The sequence below is a fragment of the Xenopus tropicalis genome, chromosome 6 (genome assembly GCF_000004195.4).
Source record: "Xenopus tropicalis strain Nigerian chromosome 6, UCB_Xtro_10.0, whole genome shotgun sequence".
In the NCBI taxonomy this organism is placed as follows: domain Eukaryota; kingdom Metazoa; phylum Chordata; class Amphibia; order Anura; family Pipidae; genus Xenopus; species Xenopus tropicalis.
Window position 1 is genome coordinate 7,546,998 of NC_030682.2, and position 17,492 is coordinate 7,564,489.

Consider the following 17,492-nt stretch of genomic DNA (forward strand, 5'->3'; position numbering starts at 1 on the left):
AGAGAGTTGTGCAGCAGTCTGTGTGTGAGAGAGAGTTGTGCAGCGGTCTGTGTGTGCGAGAGAGTTGTGCAAGTCAGGGCAGAGAGAGTGACTCCCATGCACGCCTGGCTGGGAGAGTTCCCTTTAGGCAGTCACAGGGTGAGCAGCGAGAGGGCTGGATAGGAGACACTGGGTGTGTTCTGCGCTCTCAGCTAAACCGTCCCCACTGGACCAACTGGCAGTCACACACAGCTGGCTCACCCAGTAGGACTGTCTGGGGCCCCCGAGCAACAAGCCCCCCACGGCTAGGGAGTGCAGCTGCTACTCAGGGAAGGCAGTCGGGGTGTTTGGGAGAGACAGCACCGCTGTCTGAGACAGTCTGCCTGCCACCATCAGCGCTCGCCTGGAGAATGGGAACAAATGGCACCTTTAACAGCTATGAAGACGGTAAGAACTACTGGAAAAGTCATCTGTCATTCTGTTACCATTTCAGTGGGTTAGTTTCCCTTTAAATTCATTTTTTGGCATAATGCAGAGAATGATATTCCGAGACAATTTGCAATTGGTCTTCACTTATTCATTATTCATGGTTTTTTAAATTATTTCACTTCTTATTCAGCAGTTATTCAGGTTGGAATTTCAGCAGTTATCTAGGCGCTAGGGTCTAAATTACCCTAGCAACCAGGCAATGAGTTGTATGAGAGACTGGAAGATGACTAGGAGAGGGCCTGAACAGATAGAAGAAGTAATACAACATAAAAAGGACAATAACATTGTAGCCCTACAAAACAATAGATATGTGGTTGCCGAGGTCAGTGACCCCCATTTGCTGGAAAAAGTCTGAAGGAAAAGGGAAATAATTCAAAAACCTTATTAGCCTCTTTTTAAACATAGTTGCCGGGTAGCAGCTAATCTGTTAGCAGCCCTACGTCTGTTCCCAAATTCTCCTACTGGGCCTTGTGGTTACTGACCCGGCAAAGTGGTACATTCCCGGGCTGCCACATGGTATGTTCCACAGGGTCTGGGCCACACTTTCCCCCCTACTGGGTTCTACTTTTTTACAAAAAATACAAGTTTATTCAAAATTCATTAAAAACAATAAACATACAGACCCCATGGGATTTAACTTTTAATATGTTATAGATTAGAATGTCCTATTCCTGGCAACTTTGCAATTGGTCTTCATTATTTTCTCACCTTCCTCTTCTACATCTTTGCAGCTTTCAAATGGGGGTCACTGACCCCGAAAGCCAAAAACTATTGCTCTGTGAGGCTCCAGTTTTATTACTATTGTTACCTTTTATGCTTTATCTCTCTGTTCAGCCCCTTCTCCTATTTGTATTCCAGTCTCTCATTTAAGGTGAAGACACACGGAGCTACTTAGTAGCAGCTACTTGTCACGGCTACTAAACACCAGAAAATCTCCTGCCATAGACAATATTGAGAATACTGAGAATTATCAGTAAATGATCAGCATTGTCTATTTCAGTAGTTGCTACTAGTAGCTCTGTGTGTCTTCACCAAACCTCTGTATGGTTGCTAAGGTAAACAAGACCCTAGCAACTGAAATTCCAAACTGGAGAGCTGCTGAAAAAATAACCGAAAAACCACAAAAAGTAAAATACGACCAATTGTCTCAGAATATCAATGTCTACGTTATACTAAGAGTTAATTTAAAGGTAAACAACCCATTTAAATAGATCAGATTCTAATATCCTTACACTTTGTAACTGGGGAACATGGGCTGGTTTGGGGCAGTGCTTATCCCCAGGGCCAATGCATGGGGGGGGGGGTTGAGGTGGCCGACCGGGTTGCCTAGGGCGCCCGGTTGGCTTGGCCCGCCCCTGCTTAGCCCCCAAACATTCTGTCTCCTTATAAAGACAGAGAATTAATGTACCATCTGTGGGGGCCGCAGAGACCCCCCACTTACTGTGCATCCCACAGCCCCCCCAGGATTAACTCAGACTTCTTTCCCCTTTAAAATTAGCTGGAGTCCTATGCCCGCCATTCATTGGAAGCCTCTCTATAGGCTGCACTATTCCCCCCATATAATTGGCCTTTTGTGCGGGGGGAACATAATTACTCATAATGAATAAATAGTGACAATGGTACCTAGTAAATAAAGAATCACAATAGGCAATAGAGAGTATTTGTACGCAGGGAGTTGCGCCAGCACCATTAGTGGGAGCCCATAGAAAGTCTGGCTGCTAGAGGATGCTGGGAAATGTAGTCTAATAACAAGTGGAGAAAGCAAATCAATCTGTATGGCTGCCAGTCTGTGCCTTGGGAACTTCTCCCGGAATCCCAGCACCAGCTGATGTTTAGCCGCCAGAAGTGCTGCCCAAACACAACCCCCCCCCCACCAGTCACATGAACCCCCTCGTCTTGCCTGGATTAACCCCTTATGAGCTGCCGGCACCCTTTAGAACACATCCGCTTGCATTAATAACATCTGATTTGGAAAGATGGGGTTAAATGAGAGGAAACACTATTATTCCAGTTTTCTGACGTTAAAGGGGAACTCCACCCAATCACATAAGGGCTCTCATACACGGGCGCCTGTAGCGGGGCTGCCCAACAGCGGCTTTTTTGTGCTTTCTGAACACAGGTAGAACTGTGCGAGAGAGACACGGGGAGCCCACACCCTGCATGGCAAACTACAGGTTAATTTAGATGCATGCTGACGGCTGCAGTGATTTCTGTAATGCGATACAAATCCCAGCATGCTTAGCAAGGCTGAAAGGGGGGGTTCACCTTTAAGCTAACTTATAGAATGACCTATTCTAAGCAAATTTTCAATTAGTCTTCATTATTTATTTGTTTTAGTTTTTCAATTATTTGCCTTTTTCTTCTAACTCTTTCCAGCTCTCAAATGGGGGTCACTGACCCCGGCAGCCAAAAACTATTGCTCCTGTTTTATTGTTACTTTTTGCAACTTTCTTTTCTATTCAAGCCCTGTATAACGGTCTCTCATCCAAACCTCTCCCTGGTTGCTAAGGTAATTTGCACCCTAGCACCCTCTACATCATACTAAAGCTGATCAACCCCTTTGGGGAAACTGTAGTTCAACTATATGGCAGTGTGTGTCTGGGTTTAAAGTGTTAAGGTGGCCCGGACTGGGCCCTGGCATTTGGTGGTATTGATATTGGTGGTAACAAGGACGTTTTGCTGCAACCAATCGTTACTTTTGAAACCCCCATAGCACTTGGATAATTGAAAGCAAAGTTCTTATTGGTTGCTATGGGTTACTGGACCAGGCCAAGCTTTCCCCTTTTTAGCTCTATAAGCCCCGTTATTTCAAAGCTATTTGTAAGCACATCTAATTGCCAGTATATGGGACACGGTATCTGCCCACTCTCACAGAGATTAGAAATTGTAATGAAATTACAAATTCTCAGTAAGAGCCGAGAGCTAAAGGCCATAATTACCGTCTCTTTGGTACCTCTGCAGCCCAAATTCCCATTAACCCTATATGTGCCATGTCAGCGACGCACATTATTCCCCCCTCGTCTGTCCTATTCTCCAATTTTTGGTTTAAAGCCTTTCTGGATAATCCAAGTGGCTTCTTTAAATAATCTCCGCACTAAGAACCCTGGGTGCCATTGGCCTCCCCCCATTGGCTCCAGCATATTATTGCTGTCTCTGCGGCTTTAAGCTCAGACTAATTGCCCCAAATTACAGCCCTTCTGTTCTGTAACCGCGAGCCAGGAGCCTTTATAAGTGGGACATGGAGGAACATCTGAAATAAACCCAAAGTTTAATTGCAAAGTACTTTGCCTTTGTCTCAAAATAGATCTTTTCTTTATAAAGGGGAACTCCACCCAAAAACAGTTTCTCTATAATAAAGGAGTAACAACTTTTCAATATACTTATTATGAAAAATCAATGGCATTAATGTTATTTACCAATACAAGTGCTATTAATAGCAGTATCTGTCTGCTTATATTTGTAGAGTGTAAGCTCTTTTGGGCAGGGCTCCCTTCCCCTCTTGTATCGGTTACTGATTGCTTTATATGTTACTCCTTGTAGAGTGTAAGCTCTTTTGGGCAGGGCTCTCTTCCCCTCCTGTATCGGTTACTGATTGCTTTATATGTTACTCCTTGTAGAGTGTAAGCTCTTTTGGGCAGGGCTCTCTTCCCCTCTTGTATCGGTTATTGATTGCTTTATATGTTACTCCTTGTAGAGTGTAAGCTCTTTTGGGCAGGGCTCTCTTCCCCTCTTGTATCGGTTATTGATTGCTTTATATGTTACTCCCTGTAGAGTGTAAGCTCTTTTGGGCAGGGCTCCCTTCCCCTCTTGTATCGGTTACTGATTGCTTTATATGTTACTCCTTGTAGAGTGTAAGCTCTTTTGGGCAGGGCTCTCTTCCCCTCTTGTATCGGTTATTGATTGCTTTATATGTTACTCCTTGTAGAGTGTAAGCTCTTTTGGGCAGGGCTCCCTTCCCCTCTTGTATCGGTTACTGATTGCTTTATATGTTACTCCTTGTAGAGTGTAAGCTCTTTTGGGCAGGGCTCTCTTCCCCTCTTGTATCGGTTACTGATTGCTTTATATGTTACTCCTTGTAGAGTGTAAGCTCTTTTGGGCAGGGCTCTCTTCCCCTCTTGTATCGGTTACTGATTGCTTTATATGTTACTCCTTGTAGAGTGTAAGCTCTTTTGGGCAGGGCTCTCTTCCCCTCTTGTATCGGTTACTGATTGCTTTATATGTTACTCCTTGTAGAGTGTAAGCTCTTTTGGGCAGGACTCTCTTCACCTCCTGTATCGGTTACTGATTGCTTTATATGTTACTCTGTATGCCCAATGTATGGAACCCACTTATTGTACAGCGCTGCGGGATATGTTGGTGCACCCAGCTGAGTGCCCCTGGGACGGGAGCCCCGGAGGGCCCTTCACACCCCTGTCCGACCCTGGGCGGGGAAGCAAGGGAACACAACAAATGATCCAGTGGGGAGTGTTATGGTATTTAGCAATAATTGCACAATATCTGGGCATGGCAAATAAATCTGTTTAACCTGTTAGGTGGAATCTATCTGAGTAATTGGAACTGGTAGGGGGCTCTATTTCATAGGGACTCCACAGCAACACAAAAACCACTTATCCCCAATAATCTCCGGCTCTAACTAAACCAAACTGCAAACTTGCACCAAGAGCTTGCACTCTGCATTGGTGCATTCCCACAATTACACCGCTAATACCCAGCTAATTGCACCCCTAATACCCAGCTAATTGCACCCCTAATACCAAGCTAATTGCACCCCTAATACCCAGCCAATTGCACCGCTAATACCCAGCTAATTGCACCCCTAATACCCAGCTAATTGCACCCTTAATACCCAAGAAGAGCAGTGGCTGTAACATAAGCCTGCTGTGTGTGGGAACTGGTACAGCAGCCCTCTTCCCTTAATACAAATACCGTATGGGGCTGTAGTGCTTGTATTTTCTACTTAATGCAGCTTTATACAAAAGTGGACCGGCCCTTCCATGTCAGTAGCCACTCCGGCCATTCCCAAGCCTAGTGAAGGCAGGGACACTAGCCAGCCGGGCAGATATATCCTGGGAATGTTGATACTAAATTCATGGCCTTGAAATGGAGGGACCACGTGCAGCTAAGAAATCTGCATGAAGGATGGGTGGGGGCGACTTACATGTACAGAGAGCAAAATAACTGGTAATTCAGCCTGACAATTATAAAGTAACAGAGCACGCCCAGTATAAATAGATTCAGATGTGCCGCCGTGCCGCCTACTGTGCCCAAGGAGTGCCAGCTGACCCTGTGCCTATGCCCGTACAGTCTGACTGTGCCTACAGGGGGCGCCTATAGGTCTGCCCGCTTGTTGCATTGTGGGTTTATGGCAATTAGTGCAGATTTTTGCAGCTACTGCTTTGTCCTTGCTTTCGTAAATGAGCCCTGATCTGTAAATCCCCAGAGATAATCATTGCCAAGGACCCTGCGGCCATGGGGGGGCTCAGAAAGGACCCACATCCGCCAGGTACCCTTCCTCCTTGTAACCATGTTGTCTTGCACTCATGGGCATGAAAGGAAGGGGGCACAGTGGCATCATTTGAAGGGGGCCCTAAAGCCCAGGAAACAATGGGGTAACTATAGGGGAGCAGACACTGTGGTCATGGAGGGGACAGGGGGGCAGGACTATGGGGGTCTATAAGTCTAAGAAGTCCACCCTCTCCAGCTGCCCTCTTACCTACGCAGAGGGGGTGGCTGGGGAACAGGGAACCAATCAGCAGCTAGGCCAACCTGATAGGGAACTGAAGCCTGTCTGTGCCTGTGTGACTGCAGGGCTGTCATTGGCTCTCCCCCTCCTACTGTGCTTCTGACAGGGACCGTTAGGACACGCCCACCCCTCATGTGAAACCCAGACAGGGACCTGAGAGGATCTATAGGGAGCTCCAATAAAGGGGCCATTTTTATATATCGGATTCATTTTTAGCCCATAATTGCCTACAAGATTAGAGGTTTTTTATCCTATATATCTGGTGTGTGTTTTGTGTAATATGTAGCCATTATATGTATATATATAGGATAATAATATGTCATTTAGGACTTAGCTTTGCTTTAAAGTTATGTAAGAATATTTTATTGAGTTACTTTGATGGTGCGTTTGTGTTACCAACACTGCGAGTTCCAGGCATATTTTGGGTTTTGTTGCACAAAATAGAATGTTGGCTTGTAGCCACGACCCCTGCTGAGCCTCATTCTATCATGTACCCAGCTCTAAAATGTACAGTCTGGCTCCTTATGGGATTTGGGGCAAACAAAACATTTGTTTTACTATTCTCCTAGTAAAGGGTTCGCTTTGTAGATAATATAGAGAGTGATATTCGGAGACAATTTGCAATTGGTCTTCATTTTTTATTTTTTGTCGTTTTTCAATTATTTAGCTTTTTGTTCAGGAGCTCTTCAGTTTGGAATTTCAGCAGCTATCTGGTTGCTAGGGTCTTTATTACTGTAGCAACCAGGAAATAGCGTGAAAGAGACGCTGGAATTTAAATAGGAGAGGGAGAAAGATATAAAAAGTAACAGTAACAATAAAACTGGAGCCTCACAGAGCAATAGGTTTTGGTTGCCGGGGTCAGTGACCCCCATTTGAAAGCTATATATACTATAAATAATACAAAATGAAGACCCATTGAAATGTTTGATATAATCGTCGATATAAAATTAAACCACCCCTTTAACATTTTGCCTTGTTTAGGTAATAAAGCCCAAAGAGCAGTTGATTCTTCTCATATTTTTGGGAAGAGGGCGGAGCTTGTGCTTAATAAAGCCGACTAACGACTCGGAGAGGAACATTCTGTATTGTGTCAGATTCCCCTTAAGGAAAATTTGGGGATTTTAATCATGAGAGTTTGGAACACAGATGACTGTGGGGAATAGAGATGTCATAGCGCTGGCACAGTGCCAGAATCTTCCATGGATCATTCCACTCAGTATCCCTTCCAGGCAGCACCAAGCAGAACATAATCAGTACCTGGTTCTGTCTAACAGGGCATATTGGTATCAGCTAGAATCTCAGCCATAAAGCAAGGCAGGACTGCTGCTTACAATGGGGGGGGGGGGGTCAGATAGGATCTGTGCCACTGTGACAGAATGCTCTGTTATACAGATAGCTAGAATCTCAGCCATAAAGCAGGGCAGGACTGCTGCTTACAATGGGGGGATCAGATAGGATCTGTGCCACTGTGACAGAATGCTCTGTTATACAGATAGCTAGAATCTCAGCCATAAAGCAGGGCAGGACTGCTGCTTACAATGGGGGGGGGATCAGATAGGATCTGTGCCACTGTGACAGAATGCTCTGTTATACAGATAGCTAGAATCTCAGCCATAAAGCAGGGCAGGACTGCTGCTTACAATGGGGGGATCAGATAGGATCTGTGCCACTGTGACAGAATGCTCTGTTATACAGATAGCTAGAATCTCAGCCATAAAGCAGGGCAGGACTGCTGCTTACAATGGGGGGATCAGATAGGATCTGTGCCACTGTGACAGAATGCTCTGTTATACAGATAGCTAGAATCTCAGCCATAAAGCAGGGCAGGACTGCTGCTTACAATGGGGGGGGGATCAGTTAGGATCTGTGCCACTGTGACAGAATGCTCTGTTATACAGATAGCTAGAATCTCAGCCATAAAGCAGGGCAGGACTGCTGCTTACAATGGGGGGATCAGATAGGATCTGTGCCACTGTGACAGAATGCTCTGTTATACAGATAGCTAGAATCTTAGCCATAAAGCAGGGCAGGACTGCTGCTTACAATGGGGGGGGGGGATCAGTTAGGATCTGTGCCACTGTGACAGAATGCTCTGTTATACAGATAGCTAGAATCTCAGCCATAAAGCAGGGCAGGACTGCTGCTTACAATGGGGGGATCAGATAGGATCTGTGCCACTGTGACAGAATGCTCTGTTATACAGATAGCTAGAATCTCAGCCATAAAGCAAGGCAGGACTGCTGCTTACAATGGGGGGGATCAGATAGGATCTGTGCCACTGTGACAGAATGCTCTGTTATACAGATAGCTAGAATCTCAGCCATAAAGCAGGGCAGGACTGCTGCTTACAATGGGGGGGGGGGGGGGGGGGGGATCAGTACCGGTGTCAGTGAGTTCAGCCAGAAGAGACATTAGCAGCACAAAGCACCTGGTTAAGGCCTATTGTATTGTGCCCTTCAGCATCTCTGCTGTTTGAATAGAAGGGTAAGTAACCCATACAGTGCATGACTGTGTATTCTCTGCCTATTATGTGCCCCCCCCACACCTACTCACTGAATGGGCTGCTCCTACAGGCGGCTGTGAGGCAGGATTGTTCCATGGCCATATGGCCGATACCAGGGGAATTCTGTGTTATGACGAGGCCACGCAGATATTTACCATCCAGTTATAGACACAGAATGTGAGGTTTGTATGGCCTTTGTGCCCCAGTAACCCCAGGTTACACCCCTGTATAAGGGATTCTGTGCTCAAACAGTTATTGCCTGGTAACGCTGAGCGCTGATTCTGCCATTATTACTGATTTTATAAAGGGGAGGCTCACCTTTAAGTTTGCTTTTAGTGTGTTATAGAATAGCCAATTCTAAGCAACTTTTCAATTGGTCTTTATCGTTTGTTTTTCATAGTTTGTTATTTATTTGCCTTCTTCTTTTAACTTTTAGCAGCTTTCAAATGGGGGTCACTGACCCCGGAAGCCAAAAACTATTGCTCTGTGAGGCTCCAGTTTTATAGTTATTGCAGCCATGCTCCCCTCAGCCACGCTCCCCGCAGCCACGCTCCCCACAGCCACGCTCCCCTCAGCCACGCTCCCCGCAGCCACGCTCCCCGCAGCCAGCTCTCCTCAGCCACGCTCCCCGCAGCCACGCTCCCCGCAGCCACGCTCCCCACAGCCACGCTCCCCTCAGCCACGCTCCCCGCAGCCACGCTCCCCGCAGCCACGCTCCCCGCAGCCACACTTTGCAGCCATGCTCCCCGCAGCCACGCTCCCCGCAGCCACGCTCCCCGCAGCCACGCTCCTCGCAGCCACACTTTGCAGCCACACTTTGCAGCCACTGTCCCCGCAGCCACGCTCCCCGCAGCCATGCTCTCCGCAGCCACTCTCCCAGCAGTTACACTTTGCAGCCACGCTCCCCGCAGCCACGCTCCCCTCAGCCCCGCTCCCAGCAGCCACACTTTGCAGCCGTTTGTGCAGATGCTGCTGATAGTCAGGTTTGTGTCACTATGACTCTATATGAATGTGACGGCCTCACACAGACAGGTGGCTTCGCACAATATGACCGTGACCCATTTGGGGCGGGGCTTGCACGAGTGTTTTTGTCTTTGTGACAAACAGCAGAGTGTTGGCAGGCAGGATCACATGACTTGTGTTTTGTTGAATACTTGGGCGCCAGTTTCCCATCATCCCTTGCAGTACAGGCATGTTTCCTGTAGGAAATGCTTTCAGCTTGGGGAGACCTTGATACCCCCGGCCTCTGCCCAATGCCTTCCCCGGCCCTTTCCAGACAAAACAGCTGTAACCTTGAGACCCGTCACACAGCAACAAGCACCGATATATCTGCCCTTTACTCTCGCCCCCCGCAGCGCTAGAGCTTGGCTCAGTTTTTAGTACATTATAGAATGGCCAATTCTAAGCAACTTTTCAATTGGTCTTCATTATTTATTTCTTATAGTTTTTAAATTACTTGCTTTCTTCTTCTGACTCTTTGTAATTTTCAAACGGTTTTTTGAAACCGTTATTGTTACTTTTTCTTTCTGTTTAGGTTCTCTCCTATCAGTCTCTCATTCAAACCAATGCCTGGTCGCTAAGGTAATTTGGACCCTAGCAACCAGATAACTGCTGAAATTCCAAACTGCAGCGCTGCTGAACAAAAAGTGAAATAACTACAAATAAAAAATGAAGACCAATTGCAAACTGTCTCAGAATATTACTCTTTATAGCATGTTAAAAGTTAACTCAAAGGTGTTTAGGGTGTAAGCCCTAAACCTGCTCACGTGACCCCATACCTACCCCCTCCCTTTCAGTTCTCATATTAACCTATTCAGACTTCAGGATTCTTATAAATACCCCCAAAGAAACATTGCCCCCTAGTGGCTAACTGCCCATTCAAAAGTAGATTCCTCATGAGAAATGACTCTGCTCATTCCCTCCTTAGCATTTACACTGCTCCGTGGTTGCCAGGGTCGCTGACCCTAGCAGCAAGGCACAGCTCCGTATTCTTTCACTCTTTTGGCTCCACTGAAGCCCACAACAACGAATCAAACAGAACTGAGAGGGGCCCCTAAACGAAGGGTTAAGCTGCACATATAGAATAGAACAGGTTAATACAGTCACAGCCATCAGAGGGGCATCACTATACCCGGGTAGGTTACCCCTACAGTCCATTATAGGGCAATTATAGGCCATCTCTATCCTCCCAACGTTTGGGGAATGGGTCTGAAGGGGTGGATCTTTGTGGCCCTTAGGCTCCAGCACAATAATGGGAATGGGTCTGTAGGGGTGGATCTTTGTGGCCCTTAGGCTCCAGCACAATAATGGGAATGGGTCTGTAGGGGTGGAGCTTTGTGGCCCTTAGGCTCCAGCACAATAATGGGAATGGGTCTGTAGGGGTGGAGCTTTGTGGCCCTTAGGCTCCAGCACAATAATGGGAATGGGTCTGAAGGGATGGATCTTTGTGGCCCTTAGGCTCCATCACAATAATGGGAATGGGTCTGTAGGGGTGGAGCTTTGTGGCCCTTAGGCTCCAGCACAATAATGGGAATGGGTCTGTAGGGGTGGAGCTTTGTGGCCCTTAGGCTCCAGCACAATAATGGGAATGGGTCTGTAGGGGTGGAGCTTTGTGGCCCTTAGGCTCCAGCACAATAATGGGAATGGGTCTGTAGGGGTGGAGCTTTGTGGCCCTTAGGCTCCAGCACAATAATGGGAATGGGTCTGTAGGGGTGGAGCTTTGTGGCCCTTAGGCTCCAGCACAATAATGGGAATGGGTCTGTAGGGGTGGAGCTTTGTGGCCCTTAGGCTCCAGCACAATAATGGGAATGGGTCTGTAGGGGTGGAGCTTTGGTGGCCGCAATTAGGGGGCTCCCTAGCACAATAATGGGAATGGGTCTGTAGGGGTGGAGCTTTGTGGCCCTTAGGCTCCAGCACAATAATGGGAATGGGTCTGTAGGGGTGGAGCTTTGTGGCCCTTAGGCTCCAGCACAATAATGGGAATGGGTCTGTAGGGGTGGAGCTTTGTGGCCCTTAGGCTCTAGCACAATAATGGGAATGGGTCTGTAGGGGTGGAGCTTTGTGGCCCTTAGGCTCCAGCACAATAATGGGAATGGGTCTGTAGGGGTGGAGCTTTGTGGCCCTTAGGCTCCAGCACAATAATGGGAATGGGTCTGTAGGGGTGGAGCTTTGTGGCCCTTAGGCTCCAGCACAATAATGGGAATGGGTCTGTAGGGGTGGAGCTTTGTGGCCCTTAGGCTCCAGCACAATAATGGGAATGGGTCTGTAGGGGTGGAGCTTTGTGGCCCTTAGGCTCTAGCACAATAATGGGAATGGGTCTGTAGGGGTGGAGCTTTGTGGCCCTTAGGCTCCAGCACAATAATGGGAATGGGTCTGTAGGGGGGGAGCTTTGTGGCCCTTAGGCTCCAGCACAATAATGGGAATGGGTCTGTAGGGGTGGAGCTTTGTGGCCCTTAGGCTCCAGCACAATAATGGGAATGGGTCTGTAGGGGTGGAGCTTTGTGGCCCTTAGGCTCCAGCACAATAATGGGAATGGGTCTGTAGGGGTGGAGCTTTGTGGCCCTTAGGCTCTAGCACAATAATGGGGCCCTCCAGCTTACAGGAGTTGCAGTTCTTTGCAAACACCCAGTCCAAACACTTATCGGGTCAGCGCTAAATCCCAGCTGGGTAATAAGGGGCAGGACCGGCCGTGCTGAGCGAGGTTCTGTTGTTTGGTTTTTATACAGTTCCTGGTTCCCTTCATAAGTGGAATTCCTGTGCAGTGAGGTATGTTAGGTATGTGACAGTCTGTGCTGGCATGTAGCATCCCTCATACCCCGGCCCTACCGCTCCTGATTTCCAGGAACTGGACCTGGTTTTGATTCAGTGTCCCCGAAAACAAGGGTGTTGTATCCGACATATCCACTGCCTGAAATGGCTGAGGTATCTCTCTGTACAGGCTATGGGCAAACTTAGGGGGCTGTTCCTGCTGAATTGTGCTTAGTACAGGGGAATCCCTATGTGCCATAGTTTTATGGTATCTCTCTGTACAGGCTATGAGCAAACTTAGGGGGCTGTTCCTGCTGAATTGTGCTTAGTACAGGGGAATCCCTATGTGCCATAGTTTTATGGTATCTCTCTGTACAGGCTATGAGCAAACTTAGGGGGCTGTTCCTGCTGAATTGTGCTTAGTACAGGGGAATCCCTATGTGCCATAGTTTTATGGGATCTCTCTGTACAGGCTATGAGCAAACTTAGGGGGCTGTTCCTGCTGAATTGTGCTTAGTACAGGGGAATCCCTATGTGCCATAGTTTTATGGGATCTCTCTGTACAGGCTATGAGCAAACTTAGGGGGCTGTTCCTGCTGAATTGTGCTTAGTACAGGGGAATCCCTATGCTGCCATTGTTTTATGTTATCTCTCTGTACAGGCTATGGGAAACTTAGGGGGCTGTTCCGGCTGAATTGTGCTTAGTACAGGGGAATCCCTATGTGCCATAGTTTTATGGTATCTCTCTGTACAGGCTATGGGCAAACTTAGGGGGCTGTTCCTGCTGAATTGTGCTTAGTACAGGGGAATCCCTATGTGCCATAGTTTTATGGGATCTCTCTGTACAGGCTATGAGCAAACTTAGGGGGCTGTTCCTGCTGAATTGTGCTTAGTACAGGGGAATCCCTATGTGCCATAGTTTTATGGTGTCTCTCTGTACAGGCTATGAGCAAACTTAGGGGGCTGTTCCTGCTGAATTGTGCTTAGTACAGAGGAATCCCTATGCTGCCATAGTTTTATGGTGTCTCTCTGTACAGGCTATGAGCAAACTTAGGGGGCTGTTCCTGCTGAATTGTGCTTAGTACAGGGGAATCCCTATGCTGCCTTAGTTTTATGGTATCTCTCTGTACAGGCTATGGGCAAACTTAGGGGGCTGTTCCTGCTGAATTGTGCTTAGTACAGGGGAATCCCTATGCTGCCATTGTTTTATGTTATCTCTCTGTACAGGCTATGGGCAAACTTAGGGGGCTGTTCCTGCTGAATTGTGCTTAGTACAGGGGAATCCCTATGTGCCATAGTGTTATGGTATCTCTCTGTATAGGCTATGAGCAAACTTAGGGGGCTGTTCCTGCTGAATTGTGCTTAGTACAGGGGAAAAAATATGAAAATGAATGGCGGAACACTTGCCCAGTGTTGATTAAAGTGATTGTGTACAATTTAAACTGCCAGTGGCTTTATCCTCAAATGACTGAGAGCAGAATGCCAGGGGCCAATGGGATGAGCCGAGCTGGGTGGCAGGGTGTGGCCCTTTTGGTAATTAAAGTCTATTTTGTACCAAATTGGGACACTCCCTACAGTGAGTGATGGGTGGGCGTGGCCGAGCCGGTGCGGCCAGTTTCAGTCTAAGGACTGACTTCCAATTGGCTGAAGGGGAGGTGCAATTGCTTCAGCGAATCCCAGTCGAGCAAAGAGTTGGCCTTGAGCACAGGGTCTTTGCTACAGCTGCCCAGGGGCCCCCGAGGGATGTTGTGGCCCCGAGAGAAGAGCATCTATGGCCCAGTGAGACCCATGGCAAACAGAACTTACCAGCCCGGGCCAGACGGGGTGGCTACCAATCTGCTCTATTGGCCTGTGTATGACCAGCTTTACTGTCATTATAGTGTTTGCCCCTAATTCAGTTTGTGCCCCCAGAGACTGAGAGACCCAGTTCTGACAGAGCCGGTCCATTCCTCAATCATCTGATGCTCCATGATCTCTCGTTACAGGGGTCTGATTAAACGTGATGATGATCCAATTAGAACACATTACTGCACAATATGAAGTTTGTCCCATTTCTCCAAGTCTAAATTCTGGTTGCGGCCCACCTTCCCCCATAGAAGCAGCCAGCAATCCCCCTTCTTAAGGGCTCCTTAGTGAGTCTTGGTTTGGTACCACTGAAATACTTGGGAAAAAAGCCCATTCTGGGAAATCTGATCCTGTGGATGCCATGCATTGTGTATGGGCACAAGTGAATATGCACGATTGTGTGTGCATTATAGCACTAGTGTTGGATGTGCAGCAGGCAGCGCCCTCTTGTGTCACAAATCCTTCCTGCAGTTACAGACCAGATTTTACTTTGTAATTTGTAACCACTTGCAGCTCCGTCTGTGGGCAATTTGCCGACAGAGCCCCTGGGGTAGTGCTGGTTGGTATCCGCTGGCATCCGACAGAGCCCCTGGGGTAGTGCTGGTTGGTATCCGCTGGCATCCGGCAGAGCCCCTGGGGTAGTGCTGGTTGGTACCCGCTGGCATCCGACAGAGCCCCTGGGGTAGTGCTGGTTGGTACCCGCTGGCATCCGACAGAGCCCCTGGGGTAGTGCTGGTTGGTATCCGCTGGCATCCGGCAGAGCCCCTGGGGTAGTGCTGGTTGGTACCCGCTGGCATCCGACAGAGCCCCTGGGGTAGTGCTGGTTGGTATCCGCTGGCATCCGACAGAGCCCCTGGGTAGTGCTGGTTGGTATCCGCTGGCATCCGACAGAGCCCCTGGGGTAGTGCTGGTTGGTATCCGCTGGCATCCGACAGAGCCCCTGGGGTAGTGCTGGTTGGTACCCGCTGGCATCCGACAGAGCCCCTGGGGTAGTGCTGGTTGGTACACGCTGGCATCCGACAGAGCCCCTGGTGTAGTGCTGGTTGGTACCCGCTGGCATCCGACAGAGCCCCTGGGGTAGTGCTGGTTGGTACCCGCTGGCATCCGACAGAGCCCCTGGTGTAGTGCTGGTTGGTACCCGCTGGCATCCGACAGAGCCCCTGGGGTAGTGCTGGTTGGTACCCGCTGGCATCCGACAGAGCCCCTGGTGTAGTGCTGGTTGGTATCCGCTGGCATCCGACAGAGCCCCTGGGGTAGTGCTGGTTGGTACCCGCTGGCATCCGACAGAGCCCCTGGGATAGTGCTGGTTGGTATCCGCTGGCATCCGGCAGAGCCCCTGGGGTAGTGCTGGTTGGTATCCGCTGGCATCCGACAGAGCCCTTGGGGTAGTGCTGGTTGGTATCCGCTGGCATCCGACAGAGCCCCTGGGGTAGTGCTGGTTGGTACCCGCTGGCATCCGACAGAGCCCCTGGGGTAGTGCTGGTTGGTACCCGCTGGCATCCGACAGAGCCCCTGGGGTAGTGCTGGTTGGTACCCGCTGGCATCCGACAGAGCCCCTGGTGTAGTGCTGGTTGGTACCCGCTGGCATCCGACAGAGCCCCTGGGGTAGTGCTGGTTGGTACCCGCTGGCATCCGACAGAGCCCCTGGTGTAGTGCTGGTTGGTATCCGCTGGCATCCGACAGAGCCCCTGGGGTAGTGCTGGTTGGTACCCGCTGGCATCCGACAGAGCCCTTGGGGTAGTGCTGGTTGGTACCCGCTGGCATCCGACAGAGCCCCTGGGGTAGTGCTGGTTGGTTCCATCAGGGCAACTCCAGTGGATAAACTCACCTAGAGCAGACTGACCAATCATCTGATTCGCTATGTGAGTCATTAGGCCATACACGGCCCATACCATACTGTCCTAATACCCTGGATAATGGTTGCCAGAGCCAATCACGATGCACCATAGCGGCCAACAGACGTGCCATTATTATGCATAGAGGGTATGACGTTGGCTCTATTGGGGTTACAGGGATATATTTGTAGCCATACTGGGGCAGATATTGGCCAATACACTGCATCTACTCATTCAGTAGCCCATTTGCCCATTTATGGGCTCACAATGATTCCCTCTCCAATCAGTTCCTCATGGGTTAATAACCAGATAAAGACTGGGCCATCAATGCAATTGGTGGAGTAAAACATAAGCTACTGAATGATGGGCTGAATAATTGCCCCGGGCCCAGGGATGCCCAAACATTACATTGGGGCTGTGTTCATATTCAGGATGTGTCTCCTTAGTTACAAGACATGTTTTGCCCCTGTGTCCCTAGAAGTACTGCCCCCCCCCCCTCGTACCTACACACAAACATCCTCACAGGCAGCGAGGGCTGGGCGTGGGCTCCTCAGCACACTAATTACTCCCCAAGGGGCAAATATATATATATAAATACACACAGAAGGTTTCTTTCCAGGAAATCACAATGATCTGCCCCTTTATTCCAGGGAAGGAGGGGCTGAATTGAGGGGGTGCAGGGCAGAGCACACAATGGGGTTCATTACCCCTGGGGGGCAGTGCTGATGCCTGGGGGGGGGGTAACTGTACTGTTCACAATCATTGTCACTTTTCGTGCTACATGGCACCCCAGTCTTGCTTTATGGCTGTATATATGCTTGGGGTCAGAGCGAGAGACAGCAGGACCAGTTACCCCTCAGATGCCATGTACAGCACTGCTGCCAGGAGAAGCCTAGAAGCAGGGTCAGACGGCCAGAGGGACACTGGGAAAAAAACCTGGTGGGTTCCAGTCCTTGTAGGCCCCGCCGAACTGGTCCCTGGCTGCTGCCCGCCCTCCACCAATTGCGGCAAAGTATAGGGTACGCGTGCGAGGGGGAAGGGGCTGGCAGTGGGGGCCCCTGAGGGGATATGGGGCCCCTAGGGGAAGCAGCCCCAGATGGCCTCTTACACCTCAGTCCGACCCTGCCTAGAAGTGGGAAAGAGGTAGGAAAGCTCAACTGACAGGGGAAACAAAACCACCCCACTTTTAAAATACATATCTGGCATTTATAGCAAATAACTGATATTATTATGGAAATGTGGGGAGCACATGAGGGCAGAACCCCTTTCTCTATGTCACCGGGTAATTGGCCAGCAGCAAATTGTTGCGACATGCTGTGCGTGCATCTGGGCCCAGGCAGGGCCGCCATTA

The 17,492-nt window shown here is 49.1% G+C and overlaps 1 protein-coding gene across 1 annotated transcript in view; it reads left to right on the forward strand.

The window, feature by feature from the left end:
- Positions 1-17,492, forward strand: part of plcd1 (phospholipase C delta 1) — a 56,936-nt gene continuing 39,444 nt past the window's right edge. The window contains exon 1 of the mRNA XM_031903738.1: positions 1-426. Within this exon, the coding sequence (XP_031759598.1) occupies positions 390-426 (37 nt within the window). The 5' untranslated portion in view covers positions 1-389. The remainder of the gene's footprint in view (positions 427-17,492) is intronic.